The following is a 26,537-nucleotide window of genomic DNA, read 5'->3' on the forward strand; positions in this document are numbered from 1 at the left end:
TCCACTTTGGTGTCATCTGTGGTTTGTTCAGATGCTGCTTGGCAAACCTAAAGCAAACCTTGCTGCCATGTTTGTTTCAGAGGGAAGAGATATTCTCTTGGGATTCCTTCGTGCCATATTTGTCTTGTAATTCTATTTTCATGAAATTTAACCTTTAACATACTAGCTCAAGCCTGTAGAGCTGAGGCATTTCTACAGTCGGGCCTTGTTGGGACGTTAACATTTGGAAAGATTGTGTCATTGTGTTAGCTCACACCTGAACGCACCAGACCACCAAACTACCAAAACTGCTGCTTTTTTAAAGGTGCTCACCTATGATAACAAGGGTGAACTTAGTTATTCACATGACTGTATACAAGACCTATTTTAAATGCAACTTAAAAGAGGACTAATAATATTTGTATTATTATTTAATCTACATGAAGGGGTTTGAAGAGAGGTTAACGTCGCTCTTCACACTCATCAGCTGATTAACAGAGACTCAAAGTCTATTTAAAATAAACTTTAGAAACTTTAGACAGTATAGACTTATATTGCTGAATTTTACAGTTCAAAGTTTTACCGAATACCATTTATATATTTCACCAAAATGAGTCAGTAAAGGCCAGTGCTGTGTTTGGGAAGAGATACATATATTTATATTGGTATATTTATATATTAAGATTATGAGTACATTATATGGATTTACATGGATGAATTTGATTCTGTGTATTTGTGAATACATAATAATTTAATGTATGTGTGTACACGTCACATATCTTAATGTTAAATTCAAAACCTTTTAAGCGCTTTTTTTCTTTAAGTAAAGCTACACAACAAACACATATTGTTAGTTTAGGATTAAATATCATTAGTTTTTTTGCACCTAATTTAGCCTGCAGTTCATACACGGTGACAGAAATAAGTAGCGTTGCATAAGGTTTATTCACACTGATCCACGGCTCTGTTATTGATCTGACTGTTCAATAAAATTAGCTGTTTGAAAACTAGCTTTTTTCTGTGTGTGTTTTCTTGTTGACAATTCTCTTGATCAAACAAAGTGAGGCAATATTCTCTCATTAAAGGGAAATGACCAGCATTTTCAGTGAGTGTTGCAGCATTAGCTCAGTTTTTAGCCTGGCACTTAATCTGGACAGACCTCATTGTATCCAGTGTTGCATTATAAATGCCTGAAAATAAATAAAACAAACATCAACCGCAGATTAACATGTTCAACATTACTATAAAAAGCTCTGCTCTCAGCCCATCAGCCCAACAGTTGGGTGATCTTTGCTCTCCAACCAGTCGAGACCACCTGAATGAGCCGCTTCGCTGGTGATTTGCTGAAACAGCGAATCGTCCACCAGCTCCTCTGGGGCGGCGTGCTGATACTGGCCTTGCTGCTGGCTGGGGTCGAACAGCAGGTTTGTGTCCAATGCGTTAAGGTCACTGATGCTACTGGGAAGCTCCGATGTCATTCTGATTTCACCGGGGAAATCGGCCCCGCCTGCTGTTAGCTCTGACACCTGTTCCATGAGCTGATTGCCAGCAGCGAGGAGGTCTTGAGAGGTGCTGAAGTCTAACTGCTGGTGTTGCTGCTGCTGTGAGTTCAAAGCTGACATGATGGACTGCTGCTGATGCTGCTCTCCACCGGCTGCTTGTATTTGGCCTTGACCTGCCGAGAGAATCATTTGTTCACCGATAGAGTTTTCCATGAGGTAATTGGGCCTCTGCAGGTTGCAGGTACTGCTGGAGTCGGAGGTCATCAGGCTGTCAGTGCAGGAGAGGCTGGAGTTGGATTCGAGGATCTGGGTCAGGTTCATACGAGCGGTGTAGGTGGGAAGTAAATTATTGATTCCCACACCCCGCACGCTATTCTCGTGATCTCCGTCTAGCTTGCTCAGGAGGACGCTGGCGATGCTTTTGGTGCTGCACTGCTGGCCCGGTGTGGGCGGGGCCTCGCTTTGCATCATGATGTTGAGCGGCACAGAGCGGCTCCTCTGGGCCATGCTGTTCACGCCGAGGTTTGTCTGCCTGTTTGCGAAGATGTTCAACACCTCAGCCGTCACAGGAGAATTAAAGGGAGACACTACCGATCGGGAGGCATTGGAAAGGTTGGTTCCTGCTCCTGTGCCGCTGAAGTTCCTCTGATGTACAGCGGGACTCACGCTGCGACACCTAAAATTTGCAGCAGATGTGTTGGCAGTTTTATTATCCAGAGGGGCAGGCACTGCAAAACCCTCCTGTTTGGCCATGCTCGCTACCTGCTGCTGCACGGGCGAGATGGGAGTCAAGCGGCCGAAATGGCTGTCGTGGTGCCGCGCGTGAGGAACGGCGAAGGCGTGAGGTTTTTGAAAATGGTCGTCTATCAGGCTGTGATAGCCGGGCAGGATTTCCATTCCGCTGTTGGATCTGCTGGTGGTCCCGCCGCTGCTATTGTAACTGTTATTCATCCACTCCAGCCTGGTCTTGTCTGGATGGGTGGCCATCGGTCTCTGCATCGGTTTCACGGGGCTGCTGGAGATGGTGCTGCCGTCATGGAAACCAGTGATGCTGGAGTTAATGGGTGTGAACGCGAACGGGTTTCTGCACTCTACTGGACTGGGAGGAACATTGCTGCTGCAGTTGGAGTGTGGTGTCCCAACCGGGGTGTGGCGACTGCTTCCGAGCGAGCTGTCCACCGGGGTCGTGGAGGCGATGTGGGAGCAGGGGCTTTCTCCTGTCAGTCCCTGGGCTCCTCCCATCATTTCCGACATGGGTGTAGGTGTCGGCGTTTGAATTGTTTGGATTGGGTTACTGTTGTTGTTCGCAGCATGATAGAAAGCCATGTTCTTATTAGCGGACGTCATGTTGTTTGGCATCGCAACCTGCTGGCCCTGCAGCGTGACAGAATCTCCAAACTGCTGCAGGTTATTAAGTTTCATCTGCTCCTCCATCTGCACCAACTCCTCCACTATGCTGTCCTGAGTCACATCATCATCAAAGCAAAAGTAATCTGTCATGTCTGTCTGCATGGGCAGTTGACCGGATGATGAAGCGTGATTCAAAAACTCTAAGGTTTCAGTAGCAGGACTGGACTGAGAGCAGGGCTGCTGCCGGACTCCTTCCAGGCTTGAGTTTGAACCCACACCTGAATGCTTTGGAAAACTGGGATTATCGGGCACAGCATGTGCGTCAACTGCTGCGTGCCCCTGATGTTGCTGTATTAATGCGTGACTGACTGAAGTGCCAGTTTCCATAACGGCAGAAATGTTTTTCCTCTGCAATGAACTATGTGTTTTGGCAACAGAGTAAAAGCCACTCGCTCTGAAAGAAGGAGAAGTGCCAAGTGCGTGGACTTGAGTGGTCATTTTCACTTCTACTTCCCTGGTGGCTGGTGCACTTTCAGGTCTAGCTGGAGCGCCTGGCCTGGATACATTACCCGTCATGTTTCTGATACCATACCCTGGACCAGCAGCACCCTCTACTGGCTGCTGGGGTATAAAAACCCTTTTGATTGGTGAAAGGTCTGGACTGAGCCCTGAACGTTTTCTGAGGCTCTTAGTGGACAAGAAGCCTTGCTTTGTTTGGTTGTTTTCCCCACATGAAGATGTTCTGCTGGTGTTCAGTAGAGACACGGTGCTGGTATTCTGAGTGGAGGGATTTAAGTGCAAAGTGCTTGTATTTTTAGCGCTATTATTGCCGCTGTCGCCTGTGGCCACAGTATTAGTGCTTGAGGAGGACTCTCTGCTGCATTTATTGCTGGACGTTTCCTCGAGACCCAAGAAGCCTCTAGTTTGCGGTATGGGCACACTGGCGGCCCTCTGTACAGCCCCTTTGACTCTATTGGTCATTGCCACTCGTGGCAAAACTTGACTGCCCAAATTTTGCATTTGGCTGCTTTCATGTATAGCTTCAACTTCCATTTCAACATCGATGCTTGGAGTGTTAGAAGTCTGCCCTTGCCTGGCCACCGGGGCCAAAATGGGGACCGTTGAGGAACTCCTCGCGCTCTGACTGGAGCTGGCGTCTTCTGTAGCTTTAAAGTTGATGTCTGCAGATGCCGGCCGCAGCACGTTTGTGAAGGATGTGGCAGTTTCACTGCTGTTGGGTGCGAGCGATATGGCTGCCATTTTGACCAGACTGACTGGGCTGACATGACATGGCGTTACAACAGTCTTAATGGGGCTGTTAGCGATGATCATGGTGGAGGGCGAGCGCAAAGCGATGGCAGTGGTAGCTGAAGGTTTAGGGAGGATTTGAGCGTAGCGCTGCCGAGCTGCGCGCTCCCCCGCTGGATTGGACAGAATATTTTGGGGGTGTTTGGGGCTCTGCTTCACTCCCTGAACTGGCTGGGTCACCATCTGGATGTTAATGGGCAGTACTTTGCTCTCCACTGTTCCCACTGGACTCGGGGACATCAGCGGCCTACTCCTCTGAACCTGCAGGGGGAAAAAAGAGGAATCATGAAATCAAAGTTTAGATCCTGTCTTTGACAGAGAGAGATAGAGGGGGCTTTATGGTACCATTTTTTTTAATGATTCCTTTTCGGACTCCCTGCACGTCTGTATGAATATATCCTTCGTCTCTTTTTACTTCAGGCTTTATTTCAACGGATATTTTTACTGTGTTTTTACCTCGCATGTTTGTTGTCTTCTCCCCTGTCATTGCCTGACGAGTTCACCTTGTGCCTTATTACTTTTCTCCTTGGTGTTACTGTTTTTGATAGTTTTGACACCTTTTTGATTTTAACTATGGTTATTTTGTTTTACATTGCCACTTCAGTCCACTTAAGAAACAGCTGGAATTACAGCTATCCATGCAGTTATGTTGTAGATATTTTGTTTATTGGTAAAAACAACTATTTAATCCCAAGTGTTTGATTTTATATTGCATTAAATATATAAAGCAGCCTTGGTGACATTAAAAGGGATACAAAAATGTGTTGGAATATCTACTGATGAATTCTGTGGACTATCATTTCTGGCTTATCTCTTCTTCAGACTACACAAAATAATAAGATCAGAAATGTGATGTGACCTCAGATAAATGAAAGTTTGACTATTATATTGATGAAAAGAAAATTCAGTGATCTATAAGAATGTAAATCAACAGTAACTGCAGCAACGTGTTGTAGCTAATTAATAGATTAGAAAAGGGTATATTTTTTATCTAATGTGGGTTCATTGTGTTCTAAACATTCATGACGTGCAGTTAATCTTTCCTTCAGTGGGGAAAGAAATGACACATGATGGTGTGATCCAGCTCTCTCTCTCACCGTGATCGGGCTTGGCACGGCAGCAACCACGATGCCTATAGTTGGTTGAGGCGACGGAGGGGTGGGACTACCACAAGACACACCGTCGTCTGCCTTCCTAATCTGTCCCTCTCCGGGTAGAGGAGATGTCAGCTTTTGTTCCTGTTGCTTTCTCTGGATCTTCCTCTGGAGCTGCTGCTTTGCGTCGACAGACGGAGAGGACAGCATGGTCACATGAGGCTGGAAGGAGTGAGCGTCTGCAGCCGGGGCGAAGGCTGAGACGGTCTGTGAACCTTTCACCTCTGAAGAAAATCAAAAGAAATTTGTATTCAGTATACATCAAATGCTCCTACAAAAAGAATATATAACACTATGCAGGGGAACTTAGTACTGTACATCTTCAGTTATTGCAAAAACAATTACATTTGAGGTAGCAGAGTGTTTTGCAGCATGTTCCCTGATATATTCAGATGTAATTCTACTGGTTTCAAAAGGGAATTCCTTATTATTAAAACCTGGCAGCCACCAGCGCTACCCCAGCCTCCTAGTGGATGTACCAATGGTATAATTTTGAAAATCCAAGGTGATTTTCAGGAAAGTTGACCCCTGACCTTGACTTTGAGTTCAAGATCACTGAGATTCAAACTCATCTGAGACTTTTAGTAGATGCACCTATTTCTCTTACTCCTTAGTATTTGTGGGTTTCTGTATTGTGTATCAGGTTGTTAGTCACTCTGTGTTGAGCATTTGGATTCACAGCTTTTAGTTGTTGTATTTTGTATTTAAGTTTCTGTCAGTGCAAGTGAAATGTTCATATTTTCTTGTTTCCGTTTTTTTCTTATTTTCAAGAAATATAACATCCAATTTCACTGCTGTGCAGATTACACTCAGCTCTACTACAGCTCTCCAAATCCACAGCTACTCTCCCACCCATATCTATTTCTGATTGTTTAAGTGAAATCAAGGTCTGGTTTGCTCACAACTTTCTTAAACTTAATGGCACTAAAACTGAATTTATTTTAATAGGCACCAAATCAAAACTTTAAACCAGATGTCTTTCATTATCCATTGATATCTCTGTTGTCACACCTTCCCCTCAGGTTAAGAGTCTTGATGTCATACTCGACAGCACTCTTTCCTTCACAACACATAAATAATATCACTCGGTCTTCCTGTTTTCATCTTTCAATAACCGCCTTTGTCCTTCACTCACTCCGAACTATTCAAAACTCTATTCAAAATTGCATCATGATTTTTACCTTGTTTAGCTTTTATACTTTCATGCTTGTTTTTTCCATGTTTACCTTGTGTTTTTATTTATTTACTTATTTTTTGTAATATTGTAAGGTGACCTTGAGGGTCTTTAAAGGCACCTATAAATAAAATGCATTATTATTATTATTATTATTATTATTCCATTCATCCATTCGCTTCCGCTTATCCTTTTCAGGGCGCTGGAGCCTATCCCAGCTGTCATAGGGCGAGAGGCGGGGTACACCCTGGACAGGCTGCCAGTCTGTCGCAGGGCCAACACACAGGGACAGACAACCATTCGCACTCACATTCACTCCTGCATTCTATTATTATTATTATCATCATCATTATTTTCATTATTATCCATCTGACTAACTCTGTTTCTAGTCTTTTGTTCTTTAGTTTCGTATTCTGGTTTTCTTTTGGGTTTAGGTTATTATAAATCGGATTCCTCGTATTTTTACTTTAGTTTGGTCTTTGTAGTGTGTTCTTGCATCTTGTTAAGGCTTTGTCTTTGTTTTGTGATTCCCCTTTTAGTAGCTTCCTGTTTCATTTGTGCTTTCCCATCACTTTTACTTCCTTTGTCTTAATTAGCTTCAGCTATGTCTTGTTACCCTGGCGTTTCCCAGCCCCCTGATTACTTCACGTGTCTATTTAAAACCTGAAAAGGTTGCCTTAATTCTTTGTTGAGTCATACTTGCTTATGTGTTTACTGTATTTCTGTTTGGATTTATTCACTTATTTAACTTTTCCGTATGTGTACTTTGTGTTTTGCCTTAATAAAAGGTTGTTTTACGTTTCTCAGGTTTGACTTAGCAGTGTGCATTTGGGTCCCTTTCCTGTGCAACCCTGATATCATCACACAAAAAAGTCAATAGCTCATTAAAATGAAAAACAAGGACTAACAAAAGAAAAGTCCCCCTTGAGCTCCCACCTGACATCCACATTGCTCTGCATCTAGGAAGGGTTGCCAAGAAACTTATTCTTAAAACCTGGCAGTATGCCTCTCCACCTGCCTTTGTACATGGGATTAAATCACAGAATCAAAGAACTGTGCAATCTCAGGGTAAATTAACAGGAGATGATGGGCCTTTATTTCAACCATCGCACATTACAGCAAGAGAACAGCAGTAGAGATTCCTGCTGTTCTCTTGGCTCAGTTATGCTTATATCCCACATGTTTCCTTTGCATCCTCACTGTACATTTCAGTGTCTGGGAGCTTCTTGTTGGTTCTTTGTGAAACAATTATTTTTACTTAAATCTCAACACTGAACCTTCCAGTTTATGAGGTATACAAATATATTGTGTAGTGGTTTAATAAGCCTAACAAGTGAAAAGCTGATCTACCAAAATAAAAATGCAGAACTACCTGCTGAAGTGAGCCCTAGTGAATAAAGGAGCAGCCGAAGGTAGCTGTTCAGTTTATGTTAAAATGATGTGACAATTCAGAGACATTATTATTTTGTTCTTTTTCTTTGCATTGATTCAATCACAAAATGCTCTTCATCAAAATTACATGTTTAAGTAATATATTATATATTGAACAGCTTAGATCTTTGCACACTTCTGTGGAAAATGCATATTGTGCTACGCTCCATTTGAAGTGGGAAGCCTGAAATCCCGAGACACCTCTGAATCTGTCTTCTTGAGCTTGTCACTGGTATGCAAGCTTCAGGGCAAAAATGATCGCCCATGAGTTTTATATACTGCTTCTGGTTTATAAAGAAAACCTATTTTAAGTAGTTTTACTGTAAATTGAGTATTTAACAAACACAAACATGTTTTTTTCTGAAATGATCACACAGTTGAACAAAAAGTTCTCTAATTTATTTTAAAGTAAAACTGAAGATTATAATCGCTGTAAAGATTTATTGCAAGGTTCGCAAGTTAGACTGCTTGATGTTCCAGAGCATAAGAGTCCAAGAACAACATTAATCTGGTGTAGAGACAGAACTTCAATAGACGGATAAAGCCATAGGTGCGTTAACAGCGAGCTGCCACCAGAAGTCACTCTTGACCTTTATGTTCTGCACTCTGGGAACATCAAGTTGTCAAGTGTCCTACCTGCTGCTGTGCCGGTCATTATGGTGAGAGCTGCCAAAGACTTGTTGCTGATGTAATGGCTGTCGATTAGGAAGCGAGCCAGGTCCTCCACAGCATCAAACTGGCGTTTGAGCACCTTTTGAGCCCACTCACACACAAGATCACAGGCTGCAAACCGCACCTCTTCCTTAATACTGCTCAGCTGGCCCGGGGAGTCGAGCACATCACACTGGGGCTGCAAACAATTGACATTTAGTTTCATATATAGACACATATATATGGAAAAAAAGCTATATTCCAAAGACATAATATTAATATCAATATGAAAATAAGTGTAAATAAATGTGCTTACTCCATCTCCTGTTTTATGGAGGTCCAGAGTTGGTAAAGACGGCATCTGAACAAATGGTCTCTTCCTTAGGCCACTATAGCAGTATGTGAGTCAGTGTTAAGATAAAAAAATCTCAAAGGATCTCCGAAGAATACATATGACAACTATACAGAGGAAACCCTGAATAAAACACAGCCTGTGTAGTATTAGCAGCTCAATACGCCATGTCATAACAGAAAACTGGCAGCGCCAATTCTCATTCGTAAACTGCATCCAAATTTCCATATTTATCTTTTGTGTTACCTGAGCCTTACATTAGTATTACTGAGTTATCTTATTGGAGTTACTTTTTATCTGTTCTTGTTAAGTCTTGTTGTTATTGTTTTCCTTTTCATTTTGTTCCAAAGTCCCGTACTACAAAGCAGGATTTTGGCTTCTCCAGCCAAATCCAAGGTGGATCTTTTTAATGGGACATATCACTATAGTAACATTTGGCGCAGCCCTAACCGGCAGTTAATGAGGTTATATACCCGATTAGAGATCAAAGGGTGTGGAATCACCACGACTGCAGTGTTACAAACGCATTATAAGATCATCTGGACCTCTGTGCACGGGGAGTAGGAGGGCCGGAAGTTTTTGTTTTATTAAAAATATAGAACCTTAGCCGCTTCTTTACTCCCAATTTTTTTCCCTGTCAGCTGCAAAATAAGTCACTCCACTTTTTTATTGTTCTATAAGAGTTAATACATGATCCTAAAACAGGTACATGATTATAATTTTTCAGATTCTTGTGTATCTTAATGATAGAGCTGTGATAATGATAAGCCTTTTACTTTCTACAGTCAGCATTTCTGCCAACTGTCCTTCCAGCCTTTAAACAGGTTCAATGTTATTAATATGGCAGCTTCCCCCCCCACTTTGATTTGATTCTGTATCATGTTCTTAACCTTTTCATATCCCTGTGTAGGATTGGTCACTTTGTTCCCAGTTCACTTCATATTTGTTATTGGTTCAATGCTGCCAGTGACACACTTTTGTCTTTACAAGTCCTTACATAGAGCTTTTCTACTCTTACTGAGCACTCTATATAACTTGCCTCGTTCACACAAGCACTGTCTTTGGAGATGCAAACTACCAGCCTTCTGCTTAGTATATGACCCGCTCTACCTCCTTCCAATCTACCTTTATCAAGGTAGACTGACAAAGCCTGGGTTGATCACCACCTTTGCCCGACCACTCGTCCTGATTTTCGATGTTGGGTAAAGCGAATCCAGATAACGGATACTTTGGGTATGTTGATTTGGCTTTGCAGTACAGGGACCTGGTGTTTTGGTTGGGCCACAGCTTTTCTGTATCCTGTCTGTGTGTTCAGTTATTTCCTGTTTTACTTTGTTAATTAATCCCAATTACTTTCAGCCTTTTCTTGTCACCTTCCTGTTTTCACTTCCCCTAATTACCCTCTGAGTGTCTTTCCTTTGTTCTTTGTTGCTTTGCAAGTTCTCTTGTTTCTTGATCCCTATGTTTTCTGGATTTTCTCCTTGGATTATGCTTCTTTTGGAAATAAAGAGCTTACTTTTTGTTTGAATCCTCTGCCTGCAGCAACCTGCATTTGGCTCTGCTACTCTAAACGATGATAATATATGATGAGTAGACCAGTGCAAAACAGCAGAAAAAAGTATTTATAGTATTCACTGGCTGGGACAGAGTGTGTACACACTTCAAAGATGTTTTTTTGTTAAAGATTCAGTTCTGATGAAGCTTGATTTATACTTTTAAGTAACACTCTTTGATGACTTTGTCTCATGCTACACTCAGGCTTTGTTTAATTGTAGATGAAAGCTTTGCCGACTGTTACTAGAACAAATAACTAGAATTATTGGTATGCCATCGTACGCCTCCAACAGTCAGCGAAGTTACACGTTACATTCATGTTTGTCCAGTCAGGTAATAATTGTAGTCAAGAAATTAAATACTGTATGTGGGAACCAAGCATCAGTGTCACCAATTCAAACAAAGATGAACAATACAGGGTGGGCCATTTATACACCGTAATAAAATGGGAATGGTTGGTAGACTTTGTTTACCTCATAAGACTTTGTTTACCTCATAAGACTTTGTTTACCTCATAAGACTTTGTTTACCTCATAAGACTTTGTTTTCTTTGTTGTTACACTTTCTCTTACCGTACACTACTAAATCTCCATTTGCACTATTTGCCTATTTGCACTACTCTGCCTGGTTTACACTCAATGTCACTTACCCATTATATTGTATATTATACAGCTTTCTTGTTATATGTAAAATTGTATTTATTTAAATTTTTACTTTTTAATTATTTTACTTGCATTTTTTAATCACTTTTATATTTAAATATATTTAAATGTTCATTTGCTATTTATCTAGGGATTGAAGAGTAACGCAATTTCTATTCTCCGTATGTCCTGTACATGTGGCAGAATCGACAAATAAAGTTGACTTTGACTTTGACTTTGACTTTGATATTAAAGTCCTGTTTGTGGCACATTAGTATATGTGAGGGGGCAAACTCCTCAAGATGGGTGGTGACCATGGTGGCCATTTAGAAGTCGGCCATCTTGGATACCGCCTTTGTTTTTTTCAATAGGAAGAGGGCCATGTGACACATCAAACTTATTGGTAATGTCACAAGCAAAACAATGGTGTGCTTGGTTTCAACGTAACTTTATTCTTTCATGAGTTATTTACAAGTTTCTCTTTGTTCACAGCCATTGACATGTCGAAGAGGTTAACACGTGAGGAGCGGATCGAAATTGTGTTGATATCTGGTGAACGCAGTAACCGGGTCATTGCAGCAGATTTCAATGCAAGACACCCTACGAGACCACCCATCTCCCATGCTACAGTTAGCAAACTGCTTGCTAAGTTTCATGAAACTGGTTCAGTGTTGGATTTGCCAAAATGTGGACACAAAAAAACTGTCACTAATGAAGAAACATCAGTGGCTGTCCTAGCTTCATTCAGCAAGAGCCCACAGCGTAGCACTCGCCGCATGTCACTGGAGAGTGGCATTAGTCGAACATCCCTTCAGCAGATATTAGCTACTCACAAATGGCACCCTTACAAACTCCAGCTACTGCAGCATCTCAACGAGGATGACACAGATCGGCGCACAGAATTTGCAGAATGGCCAAAACAAAAATTTGAACAGGACCCTCAGTTCACGCAGAAGATTTTCTTCAGTGATGAGGCAAACTTTTATGTGAATGGTGAAGTTAACAAACAAAACCACCGCTATTGGTCTGACACTAACCCACATTGGATGGATCCCTCCAAGACTGTTGGAACAACAAAAGTGATGGTTTGGTGTGGTATATGGGCTACAACGATAGTGGGTCCATTCTTCATCAATGGAAACCTCAAGGCCACTGGATATTTGAAATTGCTACATGATGATGAGTTTCCCTCTTTATGCACTGAAGCATTCCTAGATGAACAGTTTCCTGGAAAGTGGATTGGTCGTCGTGGGCCAGTTGAATGGCCCCAAAGGTCTCCCGATCTGACCCCCTTAGACTTTTATCTTTGGGGTCATCTGAAGGCAATTGTCTATGGTGTGAAGAAGGAGTTTGCCCCCTCACATATACTAATGTGCCACAAACAGGACTTTAATATCACCAACCATTCCCATTTTATTATGGTGTATCCATATAAATGGCCCACCCTGTAGTTGCAATCTCCCATTCTGTACCTGACTCACAATGCATTTATTTTTTTTAGACATCTGTGTGTAAAAATGTTGTAATAAAAGGAGCCAAGTCTACAAATTATGGTCAAAAATGTACTTAACAAAGGTCACAGTGACCTTTAATCCCCAAATCGTAACCAGTTTATAGTCTGAGGTCAAGTGAAAGTTTGAGCCACATTTAAACAAATCCACTCATGGCGTATTAACAGTGATGGTGCTTACAAGAATAAGGCAGACAACCAGATAACCTTAAAATTTAAAGCCTCTTGCATGGCTGTCGCTGGAGTGGAGGCATAAAAATAAATAAATAAATAACAGGATGGGCTTTGTAGTGAAAAGTGACACTGACAGCTGGTTCTGTGAATAGCAGCAGCAAATACTTTGCTTCTGAAGCTCACAAAGTCCAACAAATCCAAGTAATTATTTTTTTTTTTTTTAAATTTGTCAGGTTTCATAAACATTTCAGTTGAAAAAAAAAAATAGAATTTCTGGAAATTATTCAACAGTTCAGGCTTTATGGGGTTAAGACTCATTTATATCGTAAAGCTTTTTAAAAAACTTTAGTATAGATTTAACTTCATCTTATTCTTTTAACTTCTAAATTTTTATGATAATTCCATTGGAATCATATTGAATATTATTCTTGTTCTCAGTCTTTTTTGACCTATTTTAATATGTTTTATTACTTTTTCCCAGACAGTTTGTCTAATATTAAATTAAAAATTTCATGCCATTAATCAATACCCTTAATTTAAACAATTCTTTACAAGATGTATGAAAAAATGCCCACCACCCTTTTTAGAGTTTAATTTAAAACTAACTACAACAAAATTAAGCATAAATTAAACGCAAGTATGTTATAGTCCTGGATTTTGAACTAGTTTTTTTTCAGTTTATACACTTTAAAATATTTTCTATCATTACATATCCAATATTTGGTTCTTAGTTTGTTAATTATTTACATTTTATCTTAGATTTTTAGCATTTAGTGCTTACTTGAATTTGGTGCTGGTATCAGTTTGTTAGTTTTCTTTTTGCCTCACTTAAGTGTCTTTCCCCCATGTCAAGTTTAAGATTGTCAATTTCCTCGTCTACTTACAATTCTCACTTCCTGTTTTGGTAGTTGACTTTTGATAGTTAGTGGTCTTTTGTGTATTGTATTTAGTTTTACTTCATTGTACATTACCTTGATTGTTTTCAGCTGTGTTTAGCTTCCCTCCTGCTCCCACTTCTGTTACCTTCTGCTTATTTAAAGTCTCAGTCACACCTTTTGTTTTGTTTTTTTATGTTTGGACTTTGAGTCTGCATTTGGATCCTGTCTTTCAACACATTATGACAAATTTCTAATTTAAAACAATTTCACATTTTTCAAACATTGGCACAGAATTAGTTTTTGTAGATTATGTAGATAAGGACTGACATGAGGAGCTGAGTTCTAAGCAGACCATTTTACCTGAAAGTTAATAAGACTATAATGCAGATAAAGGTCATGACAATAAACCAAGATGTTCCATTAGACGTCATGAGCTAAACAGAAAAAATATAAAAAATAAAATCACAATGTTACGTGAAGGTCAAGATCACAGTGACTCCCCTGAGGGTCTCTGCATTATTATGCTTCTGCTTCGAAGGCAGAGGGGGGCTTTATTTCATTTCACGTCTATATTTAGCGAGCTTATGAACTGCAGCAGCAGATGGTCTGTGACCAGAGACAGAGGCCAGACTGCTACACTCCTTTCCAGTAAAGGATATTTTGATTTTCCCCTCATGCCGAGCCGACGCGCCTTCATGTTCGGGAATACATTTTTCATCATCTTCCCAAAGTCTGCAGCACTTAGTGGGTGGTAGTTAAGATTGTCACAGAAGCTCCTGAAACACAGAAACAGAATTAATACAATTAATTTTATTTAATTAGGAACACAGTGCAGGTCAGCATCATAGCCAGGCTGTCATTGTCTCTGGGTGCAGATGTGAACACACTAACCAGGGTGGGGACCTAAACAACTGTACCGAGACCCTATGGAGGGGGTGGTCTCGATGTGGTTCCAAAATGAACTCCAGAGCACTTTGTTTATGGTGTGAACGTGACCGACCTTGACCCGAGCCAACCAACAAGCAGACTTTCAAGTCTGAGCTAAAAACTTTCTGTAGCCATGTATGCTTTTGTGCGATAGACACAATAGATGTTCAAAGTTCTGTACGAGTTAGCAACTAGCGACGAAATGATTGTCTGTTTGTCTTCTTTGTGAGCTCCCTGCTGGTTTTTGAATTCTGTTGCCTCCTTTGTTTCTGGACTGTTAGACTTTTCTGGACTTCTGAAATTAATAAAATGTTCACCTTTTGTTTACTTGTAGCTGTGAATCTTGCAGGATTAATTTAAGAGATTTTAATTTTTTTTTTTTAGCAAAGAGGAGGTTTCGCAGTTACACAGATGTTGAAATATCAGGACTAAATGCTTCCCAAGGAAGTGTCTGACTATGTTCCTGATGGTGAAAGGCATGTGCCATTTTTCAGGTATAGCAAAGGATTTAAAACACTTATTAAACACAACTTATTTCATGACATAAAGCTGCCTTTCTTTTCTTGACAAGTATAGTAGTAATATACCGTATGTAGTATATAGGTAACTGAGCTAGCAACGTCTTCAAAACCCTGAAAGCAGCAAGCTTGTCTGAATCTCTCTCATGTTTAAGGTCTGTTAGCCGTGGTTTACTTCAGAACAATGTGATGAGTAGAAGTGGAAAATTACAAAAAAAAATCATAACCTAAGATGCCAAAAGAAACCCATACATATATTTTCAGGATCATAAATGACACAACTTTTGATTATCTTTGCTAGACCGATGTGCCTGTTGTAAAAGCAGACAGATTCATGGTAGTCAGAATTTTTTTAATGAAAAATAAAACATGTCAATGGCACATATGACCCCACTCAATCACTTAAAGTTTAACATCTTGCTGTTCGATAAGCAGGTACAGCTGACCTTTATTTCATATCATTTATTCTGAGTAGAAACATCTGCATCTGCTAAAACAGCTAGCTAATGAAGACCTGAGCAGTGGTGGAGCACCAAAGTTACACAGTGACTGTGTCCTATGTGCTTGTTTGACTGTGAAAAACATGAAGCACGTTAGGTCTGTTTAAAGCCTTTTGACCTGTCTGCACTGAAGGCGCCAATATTTCTGGAGGACGCTGTATTTTTGTTCTAGCTGAGTTAAAAAGACAGTTGTATAACAGCGTCAGAACATTTCAATGGCTGTCTCAGACTTTCCATTCTAATATTACCGACACATGCGGCTCTGTGATTCTCATGCCTGCAGCATCTATTTATACTGATGCTTCTGCCTGCAGTAAACTGGAGGAGAAAGAGGCTCAAACATTGGAAGCAGCTATCTATGCAAAAGGTGAACGTCAACAATGACTTTATTTCTCCAAGAAAACTGGGTTTATGCAGTGAAACTAAACTCCGCCTTTCTGTTTTACACCTACTTGTATTCGTCGTAGACTTCCTGCTTGGGGAGCGAGGTCTCGGGGTACTCCTCTAAATGATTTCGGATCCAGGTGAATGCGTGCATCTGCTGCGTGCGACTCGATGACAGGGCGCTCTGGTCACTGCACAAAGATGTGGGTCAGTGATGTTTGTGAAGACAAACAATGCAGTGCTTACTGTCACCTCAGGCCTGATAAATGACACCAACGCTAATCGAGGCATTTTTGTTTCAATAAGCTTGTAAGCATTATCCCTTTGTCCAGTTTTCTATAAAAACATTTAGAAACAAGTATATCCTCACCTTTTATCGACACTGCTGCTCGGACCAGAAGGCAACTTGAGGTAGAGGTAGAGTTTTTCGATGTCTGAGAACTTCTCGACATCTTGCTGTAGAAACAAAAAGTCAAAGATGGTTAAACAAGCAGGTCGGTCACACCTGCAGCACATGCATTAATGAAAGCAGGACTAGGATAGTTCATAAGGGACATTATTTACAAGTTCAACATTTCATCTGTTATTTTTCATTACTAACTACTCTGTCATTATTTTAATTTTAAAATATCTAATAACGTAGTTCTTATTTTGCCGGACTCATCAATAAAACATAAAATCATTACAACATAAGAAAAAGAAAAATGTGAAATATTGTTTGAGATGGTGAGACTAGAAAATATTTATTTGTTCAAAATATCATCATAATATTATTTTATGTTTATTTTGAACAAATATTTATTTGAACGAATAAATATTTGTATTATTATTAAAACAATATTATGTCTAATTATTAGTCCATTAGCCTTTGCGTGTCACCCCTCTCCTATAACCATACTTGATTTCCTCTTACTTACACTTTTATACAGATAGAAATGTCTGCATTAAGCATGAATTGAAATACGATTTAGACAACAAACAGAACAAGCAAAGCATCCTTACAACAAGAAAAATCTTCAGTCTTTCCAGTAAACACTGAAACAATGACAGAGCCATGGCTGAGCTGCCTGGTCACCCACTGCATGCATCCAGATGGCACTGATAGCGCTCTCTTTTCTGTCTGTTACATATCAGTCTGAGCCAGCAGCTGGTTTCAGGGGAACAGTTAAAGTTTCAGTCTGAAGGCAACAAAATCAACCTCTCATCTCTGCTGAAGCTCTCTAACCTCCTGAGACTGATACTTACACGCGGACATTGCATGTGGGGTTTTTTTTTCTGCACATTACACTTCAGTCACTCATACTTAGACCTGTTGCATCCCATGAATCCCAAACAAGAGCTTAGGTTAAAGGCTGAAAAGCATAATAAATACATTTTTTGAATTGTTACAGATCATTTGAGGTATTAACAGAATGCAGTGCTATTCTTTAAGCCAGGGAGCAGGTCAAAGGAGAAAAGAGGCTCTTTGACAATTCAGGACTTACAAGTTCAAGAAGACTACATAGTGGAAATAACAAACTAACCCAAGATGCAATCTTAATATAAAGATTTGTTTTGTTTATCTTAAAAAAGCACAAGCCTCAGCTGCACAGTTAACGTTTTAAAGCTGAAACATTACAGCGGGGTCTTCTGTTAAGTTAAAACATCACTCGCTAATAAAGTGTTATGTCATCTCTCAGTAATTGAATATGTTAGCTACAGCTCTATAAGCAGCATTTTAGCCTAAGCAGGACTGATTTTAGCATCACTCTCAGGACGTGCTGTAAATTTTACATCAGTAACTGAAGAACAGCAACAGCGTGCTTTCACTGGAATTGATTTTCACCAAAACCAATGCTTCAAATTAATAATTCTCTCTTCTATTCCAAGCAAACCAAGACATTTATTATAAATAAATAAATTATTTCAGCCCTCATCAATTTATCCTTAAACAGACCATAACAAAACATCAAGCAATCATGAAAAGCATCTACTTGTTCATGTTCACAGATACAAACTGATGCCTTTTTTCACAACAGTCAACAGGAAACTATGTATTTCAATAGGAAGCACATTCGTGTCAGAAACACCTGCTGTGTGTCATTAAGACAAAGTGAAGCTACATCACCACGGCAACTGACAAAGCTTTCATAACCAACCCAGTAGTAGAAATCCTGTCTTCCTCCCCTCACCTCCAAGCAGTCATAAGAGACGGCTGTCCCACTCCCAGTCTGTTCTGCCAGAGGTTTTCCTGTTAAAAGGGAGTTTTTCCTTCCCACCGTCACCAAGTGCTTGCTTATATTACCGTACCAAATATAAATACATATATTCTATTTCTATTTATATAATATATATTAGATATATAGATATTTATTTATAAATTAAATTAAATTGAATAGTAATGCCTGATCCTCACCAAGTATTGAACTTGTTTCCCTCTGCATAGTAGAAGTGTGAGCTTCACCACCAACCCCTCCAACCTCCAAATGTGGATTTCCCCTCCCCCAACAAAAATAATGGGTGTTGTGGGTTTTGAACCCAGCGTTTTCAGTTTCGGACTCTCAGTTTCTGTTTGATATTTTCTGTTTAAGAGCTTAAGGATTGTGAATGTTTAACAAACTGCTGTCAGACTGCACTGAAAAATAAAAGACTGGCCATTAATCAACAAAGCAAATATTGTGGCATAAATTATATAGTGCCTGTTTTGATGTACGCTAAAGGGGCTCTAGAATAAAAATCATATTCAGACATTAATCTGACACTTTACTGATTCGCACCGTTTCATACTCCATCCACTGAGCTGATGCTGACTTGTTAAGAGTGCATTTATAGAGTCAGATCACTGTGTCAGTGTAAACAAACGATTACTAAATTGTTGCATAAAACATATATAAACATGTAGGCCTCGGGAGTAGTTGTGCAACCCTTTTATAGTATAATAGTTTACACATTCACCTAAGAAGCACGAGATCCCTAGTTTGAAAAATCTGCAAACTAAAACATGTGATGCTACCTGCTCTTGTACCCTCTTGCAAGGGTGCAAGAGCTGAAAGGGAGTAAAGTTTGGAGAATAGGGGTGGAGTAGACTGATGACATAAGTGGGGGCCTCACCTCGTAAGACCATAAAAGCAAGAACGAAGATTTTAAACTCATCCTTAAACCTCACAAGAGGCCAGTGCAGACACTTTAACAATGAGGTAATATAAGAAAACGCAAGTAGGAGTTAGAAGCCTTGCAAAAGCATTTTGGACAAACTGACACAATTAATACAACAGACAAGAAAACAGAGCATTATAATATTCTAAGCAGGACAAGATTAATCTAACTTTTGAGACAACAGTCTTGAGTTTAGCGATATTTCTTAAATAGAAAAAGCAAGAGCCGGTCCAAGACTTGATGTGAGCATCAAAGGTTAAAGACTGAAAGCTAATGAATAGATTATTGGGCTCAATTTTGGTCACAGTGGATCAGAAAGGAACCAGGTGTGTCTAATACGGGGGGAAAATACTCCCCAGAGCAATAATTAGAGACTGTCTTGTCTGTGTTAAGCTGCAAAAACATTTGCAGAATGTAATTTAATGAAAATAAAAAGGGATTTCAACAAGATCCTTGTGGAACACCACATAGCAGCCACATTAGAATAGAAATTTCCCACTTAAATCAAAAGTGTTTTATCAACAAGAAATTAAGTGAACCACCCCAACACATCAAAATGAGCACTTGAGGCTAGCTACAAAGAAATGTGGAAAGATTTAAAGTTTATAGAAGAAACAGCTCTGGTTCATTTGTCTTTAACGACTTAAAAAGGTTATGTTATTGGACTGAATTATAAACTGTGTTAATCCATTATGCCTACCCTTGTCACCCTGTTGAACAGTGACGTATGGCGGATGTGAGATGCAGCAACAGTTTGAAAGATTACATTTTGTGGAGGGGGAAAAAAAACTCACCAGTTTCTTTCCTTCTAGTTTTGAATTCCTCTCCTCCTATACCCACACTGGTGTGGGAATTTTGTGTGAGTGGAGACACCTATTGTTCAGGAGAATACTGCAGCAGGTACCCATGCCCTAAACACTGGTGTACATGGAACAAAGCTGTGGTGACGTCACCGCTAGCGTGCAAAGCAACTAATGCGGTGGATGTACTGGGATTCTTAGAGGTGTGGCTGCTAGCTGTCAGCAAGGCCTCACCTCTGCTAATTTTAGACACTGAACTGTATATTCTAACTGTGCTATAAACAGAATATAAAGTCTGTCCAAGAAGTCTGTGTTCTGGTTTTTGGTAGTGAAATTATTTTCTTTGTTCGTTAATTCACATTAACTAGCAGGTGACTGCACATCCCATAGATGCAATGCAGACTATATTATAAGACAAAGAAACCATCTTTGTTATACAATCTATGTTTCAGCCTTCAGATATACCCTTAACCTCCTGAGAACTGAGGAAAAGAGATTCTTCCGATTGAACTTTTTGATTTCCTTCCTCTTTGGAGCTAAAAGAGGCCACCCAAACGCATGAGATATCAATGGAATGGATGTCCTCTATTTAGCACAACAAGACTTATTAGGGTAGCTCAAATAAGTCAAAATATATAGATCAAAAACATCCAAAAACGTCCATTGCACAAGCCATAAATGAATAGGCTGGTTCTCAGGAGGTTAATGCTTAACACTGCTACCAACGGATCTTCTATTTTTATTTTTAAACTATACATGGATGGTAGGAATGTTTTTTCTGCTCAACCTATTGGGAACACTAATAATCTTCTGACAATATCTGAACAGAGAGTATGAAAAATCTCCTTAAAGTTGTTATCTGCAGATCACAAATATGTCAGGAATACTCACCAGAATGTTTTCCACTTTTGATTGAACAGATTTGCTGCAAAACAGAGACATAGTACAAATTAGCATGAAGCCGGTGTAACATGAGCACTTGTGTCTGAAGTATATTTATTTATAAAGCAGAGGAATGTTTGGTATGAGACGACCCTCCCCTCAGGATCTCTCAGGTCATGTATCCCACCACCACAAACACATGTGGTCATATGTAAAAAGAAACAGGGACATGAACATTGTTTAGGACAGAAGATCTTTTTTATCAACAGTTTTCCCAAATATTTTTCTGTGTTTACAGGTTTTATTCTCATACTCCTATTCTATATTCAACAGAAAGGTTACCAGTACAATACAAAGTTCTGGCAAATTTTAGTGAAAGCCTAACTTAAATTAAAAACTTAATCAAAAATAACATATTAACACATGTAACTGCTTCCCTGTGTCCCACCATGATCATGTGTCACTTCTATTTTTTGCCTTAGCATCTCACACAGGCCTCGGAAGCATGAAATTCTCTTCCTGATTGACTTTTAATGATGTAGGTTTTAACCTGAGGTCAATCCGGAAGAAGTGTAAGATTTGATTGAGGCTCATAAACAGCCACTGCTGAGCTGCAGCTAAAAACTATCAAAGATCACTACAAAAATCCAAGAGTGACTGGAATGATGCTCAGGCTACAGCTAAAATTAACATACAATCAAACAGACTTTTATAGCAGGAAAGATCACAATTAGTCTCTCCTATTTAGGTCCACTCCTGCAGACAGAAAAACCAAACTGAGGAATAAAGTCCAGGTTTCATGTGTAATCCACAGACAGGGCAGCATGCTGTCAATGACTGTGGGGCAGAAGGTAGGTCACATTTAAAGACTATTACTTGGGCTGGGCAGGTCAGAATCAGGAGACGCTCTAAGCCATGACAAGAACAGTTCACTTTAATTGACTGTTACCAGGGGGCTGAGGATTTCCCAGTGCTGAAAGACCGTCAGTAAGCCGTTTGTGAGGCAGACTTAGCAGATAAACTGAACGACACCTGACGCAACTTTCTACAAGACCTAAGCCTTGAAAATAAAGAACTGAAACAAGACAAACAAATGTTGCTGATAAACCAGCAAGATGTACACCTAACCCCAGACCAGTGATTCCTAATTAGGGCTAAAGGTACCCCAGTAGGTACTTATACAGAAGTTAGGGGGGGTTCATGGAAAAATTTGTTCAACTTATAAAAATTAAAAATCCTCAAACAAACAAGTTGGAGCAGAAGCAGTTACAGTAAACTAAACATAGTGGCTATGGTGCAGAGTGGCTCCATAGTTTGAGGTTGTGCCAGTAAGAGCATCTGTCAACTCAAACATGCAGAGCTACCTGCTGTGATAACCCCATGTGACAAGGGAGCAGTGAAAGTGGATCAATTTTAGTGGATAAGGTGCAGGAAAAAAACAAATCACAAAAGTCTTTAAAATAAATAAATAGATAAAGCAGCTAATTAAAGTAGTCCTAACCAAAGAAAAGAAAAGAATATCGAATTATCATTAACAAAAGGTTGTCAGTTGTTTAGCTTATATGCTTTTAGCAGCTACGGTAACTGCTAAAACTATCACTTTAATAAGTAATGAATACCTAAAACAGGACAAAAGAAACAGCAAAAACATAAGCGATAAATACATAAAATTGGTCACCGAGTTTAATTAAATCAAAAATTAGTGACTCTAATAGTAACTTCTAATTTAGTGGATGAATATTTAAATTAGTAAACCACTATTTATGGACAGCCAATAATTCTAGCTAATCATTTAGCTACTAGAAGTTACAGGATAAATATTTGAAATTGTCGATTAACAGAAGAAATATAACAATTGTCAAAATATTAGGGATAAATTAATGAAATCTGATTAAATGAATAGCTGTTATATAGAGTAGTAGCTACTACTAACTGAATGGACGAAGGGCTTACATAGTGGTCTAACAATTTATGGACAGATGAAACGGCTAACAATTTAGCTGCTACAGTTAGCATTTTAAAAGGCAAGATTACAGTGAACAAAAAAGAAATGAAATTAGAGATGAAAGATGAAATTTGTTGTTGGATGAAGGGTTAAATAGTATAGTTTTAGAGTAGATTAGAGATGTACCAATTGACCGACTATGGACCAAAACTGGATGATTTCCAGTGTTCTCGGCCTGGACCGGTGAGCGGCTGGTCAGCCTTCGATATGATTTATTACGAGCCCACTCATTTTTATGAATACACAACATGTGCACAATGACATGTGGCTCACAGCCACATGCTACGCTGTTACCATGGAAGTGAGTAAGGTAAAAAGTTTGCTAAAGTAAACCACAATGGGGAAACAAAAATGTTTGTAACAACAAACCCAATGACACATGTAAACATGCACATTTTAAACAAATGAAAAGCAACTAAAGCTAAAGCCATCCACAATACAAAGCCAGCCATAAGTCAGTATCCTCTGTAAGAGCCTCGGTATTAGCAAACAATCAAAGCAGTTAGGAGTGAAAAAGATAAAAGGGTCAATGTCCTGTTGTCTGGTGAAGCTATAAAATTAAGAAAGTACATGACATTTGTTTTGTTATATAAAAAGATTTGTGTCTGCTTTTATTTAGTAAGGTAAAATATGTCAGGTAAAGGTAGGTGTACAGCAACTCATTTCAGCACTTTATTTTCAGTTATTTCAGTAAGAGAAGATCCTGTAACATACTGCAGTTTAGGGGAAATTTATGTTTAATAATTTCTTTATTTAATTAGCAAGTAAACAATCCAGATTAAAATGAGTTCGATTAAGCTAACATGAACATCAAAGGTGGGGTTTTGAAAATCAGTGCTTTGATTGTCCAGACTTCCTGTGCAGACAGAGTGACGGTATGTTGCAGGTGAACTTGTTGACCCAGACTACGACTGTATAACTTCACCAAGAGCCACCCAGAAGCAGGTCACTGAGGTGAATGCCAATATTTATGCTCTACTCCTCTCAAAGGTTAAACCTGTATGGAGCTGGGCAAACGTTCAGGATCCTAACATGTTATTGATAAACTGTTAGCAGCACAGTGACGTGAAGTTTCTATTGAGGTATTTCCTGAAGAGATTTGAACTCTGAACTTCTGTGTTTCCGGTTGTTCAGCTCCTTGACATTTTCTTGCTGTCTGATATTTAAATGATAGAACTTAAGTTCATTCAGAAAAAAAGGTCAGAACAGGACCTTAAGTAGCAGACACAAAAGAACACGTGCCTTACAAGAAATCAAGTCTTTTCCTTTACTCTGTTCACATTAAGCCTCTTATCGAGCCATAACCAATTTAGAATCAACAGTTCTAAATGAGCAAGCTGGAACCCAAACAGGCACAAGGACAACATGGAAAATCCACACAGAAAGGCGCTGGTATTTTCTCAGGATTCACTAGCAGAACCTAGAGGTTAGCAGTGTTGCCTCACTGCAAGAAGGTCCTGGATTCAAATCTATTGGCTGCAGGTGTGAGTGTGACTGGTTGTCTGTGTTAGAGCTGTGACAAACTGGCTACCAGTATGACAGCTGAGAGAGGCTCCAGTCTGCCAGAGACTCTCAAACTGAGAACTGGTTAAAAATATAAATTTGATTTGCCTCTTCTTGATTTGTTATTATTTTTTCTTTATTTTTTATTATTTTGTTTTTTTGAGCTATTCAGAAGTGGACTTGCTAGTGTGTTTTGGATCGTTGTCCTGCTGCTTGACCCAAGTACCACTGATTTTTTTGGTAGAGAGCAGAATTAATGGTTCCTTCAATTACAGAAAGTCATCCAGCCAGAGCAAAGCAGTCAGACCATCACACTACCACCACCACTTGACTCCTTGTATGATGTTCTTTTTATGAAATGCTGTGTTTATGCTACTTTATGGCAGATGTAACAGGACTTGAACTTTACAATAAAGTTTAGCTTTTGTCTTGTCAGTCCACAGAATATTTTCCCAAAAGTCTTGGGGATCATGAAGATTGGGTTTTTTTTGGCAAATGTGAGCCTTTGTCTTTTTGTTCAGCAGTGTTTTTTTCCCTTGAACTCTTTCATGGATGCCATTTTTTCCCAGTCTCTTTCTTATTGTTGAATCATGAACTCTGACTTAACTAAGGCCTGCGGTTCTTTATATGTCATTCTGGGTTCTAATATGACCTCTTGGATGAGTCGTTGATATGCTCTTGGAGTAATTTTCGTAGGCTGACCACTCCTAAGAAAGTTTATCACTCTTCCAAGTTTTCTCCATTTGTGGATAATCACTCTAAGGTGGTTCACAAAGCCTTAAAAATGGCTTTTCAGCCCTTTCCAAACTAATAGATGTCAATAACTTTGTTTTTCGATTGTTTTCTTAAATTGTGGCATGATGTGTTGCTTTAGGCTTGCTTCACTTTTTTTAGACAGGTTCTATTGTACTGATTTCTTGATTCAGCAGGTCTCAGTGTTGCTGGTGAAATTGAAATCAGCTTCATCATTCAACTTCATCATTTTTACAGCACTGTATATTACAGAAAGAGAGAAAGATATTGGGGAAATATGACTCCTTCCTCTCTTGCATTAGGAATCAGTCTTCAAATTCCTGATTAAGTGTACACTGTTTTCTGTCCCATTTTACATATAAAACTAAAATATAAGACAGCGCTTCAGATAAATGAACAGCGTAAAACAAATAAATGCAAAATAAAAATGATAATAAAGTTGCCATACACGTAAGAGTAATAAGAACTCAATAATCACTAGAATACAATGTGCTGCTCTGACAGAGACCATTATGTCAGCCATACAGAGTAATTTTACTTTTGCTATTTCTAGAGCATTTTCCTCGTGATACCTGTGTTAAATATAGCTACTTTTACTGGAATAAACACGGTGGTGGGATGTAAAAAGAAATACCTTTATTCAAGGAGTCGAGTAATTAGTTATTCAAGCATAAAACAAGTTCCTTAAGCTTTATTTGAGTTATTTAATTTTTCCATTTGCACAGTGTCTACTCTACCAGGTTTATCCGGCTGTTTTATCACAAGCACACGCTGCAGCTCGTGCATGTGTCTAACATTTAACATGCTGGACTTCTACGGTTGTTATTATTTACTTACTATTATATTTAAGCAGTGAAGATGCGACTGCGTCCAAGCATGATAAGAGCAGTTTAAAAATGTTGTGATGAGTTTCCCTTTAAGCATCAAATTGTGCGTATGCACAGCACAACAGTGTGTGAAGTAAACATCTCCTCACCAGATGGAGTTCTTGATCCTGAGCTGCAGAGCGCTGGCCTCAGCGCCCTGCAGCCCGGGGAGTAGGCCGGGCAGGCTCCCCGCCCCGCTCTCCGGCGGCGGCTGCTGCTGCTGGGGGTCCTCATCAGCCATCACTGGAGGTCACTGTGGGACGGGAGTGGACCGGTAGGGAGGCGAGGACAGGTGTAGTCGCCCGGCAGGGTTAAACATGGACCGGAGGACGTTGCGATGCTAGGGGGACAGCAGCGCGCCCTGTTGTTGTTGTGGCTGCCACCCTGCGCTCCTCCGACATCGCTCGCTTCGAGCCCGGACTGCCGGTCAGTACTGGCGCCTGTGGAGCGGAACTACGAGCCGCTGTCAAACACGGGCCAACACATGAATATAAATAAAGGCAAGAGTAAACAGGCAACCTGACAGCTGCAAAACAACTAGCTAGTCCCTCCGGTGTGCTCCGCCTGCCCCGCACGTTATGATTGCTCTACATGTGCATGGTGAGT

General features: G+C 39.8%; 1 protein-coding gene across 1 annotated transcript in view; it reads right to left on the bottom strand.

The window, feature by feature from the left end:
* LOC147338966 (DNA-binding protein RFX7-like) overlaps nucleotides 1-26,537 on the bottom strand; it is a 28,904-nt gene extending 2,367 nt beyond the window's left edge. Inside the window, exons 1-9 of the mRNA XM_086286932.1 lie at nucleotides 26,042-26,537; nucleotides 20,814-20,847; nucleotides 16,358-16,443; nucleotides 16,056-16,178; nucleotides 14,315-14,434; nucleotides 8,866-8,947; nucleotides 8,535-8,748; nucleotides 5,237-5,517; nucleotides 1-4,400 (exon numbers count right to left, since the gene is read on the bottom strand). The exon at nucleotides 1-4,400 is cut by the window's left edge and continues 2,367 nt beyond it. Coding sequence (XP_086143058.1) covers nucleotides 1,239-4,400; nucleotides 5,237-5,517; nucleotides 8,535-8,748; nucleotides 8,866-8,947; nucleotides 14,315-14,434; nucleotides 16,056-16,178; nucleotides 16,358-16,443; nucleotides 20,814-20,847; nucleotides 26,042-26,172 — 4,233 coding nt within the window. The 5' untranslated portion in view covers nucleotides 26,173-26,537 and the 3' untranslated portion in view covers nucleotides 1-1,238. The remainder of the gene's footprint in view (nucleotides 4,401-5,236; nucleotides 5,518-8,534; nucleotides 8,749-8,865; nucleotides 8,948-14,314; nucleotides 14,435-16,055; nucleotides 16,179-16,357; nucleotides 16,444-20,813; nucleotides 20,848-26,041) is intronic.

Source organism: Aulonocara sp. 'chitande type north' Nkhata Bay, linkage group LG1, assembly GCF_057382095.1.
Source record: "Aulonocara sp. 'chitande type north' Nkhata Bay isolate Kocher_YH1m ecotype deep benthic linkage group LG1, A_spYH_male_GT1.1, whole genome shotgun sequence".
Lineage (NCBI taxonomy): Eukaryota > Metazoa > Chordata > Actinopteri > Cichliformes > Cichlidae > Aulonocara > Aulonocara sp. 'chitande type north' Nkhata Bay.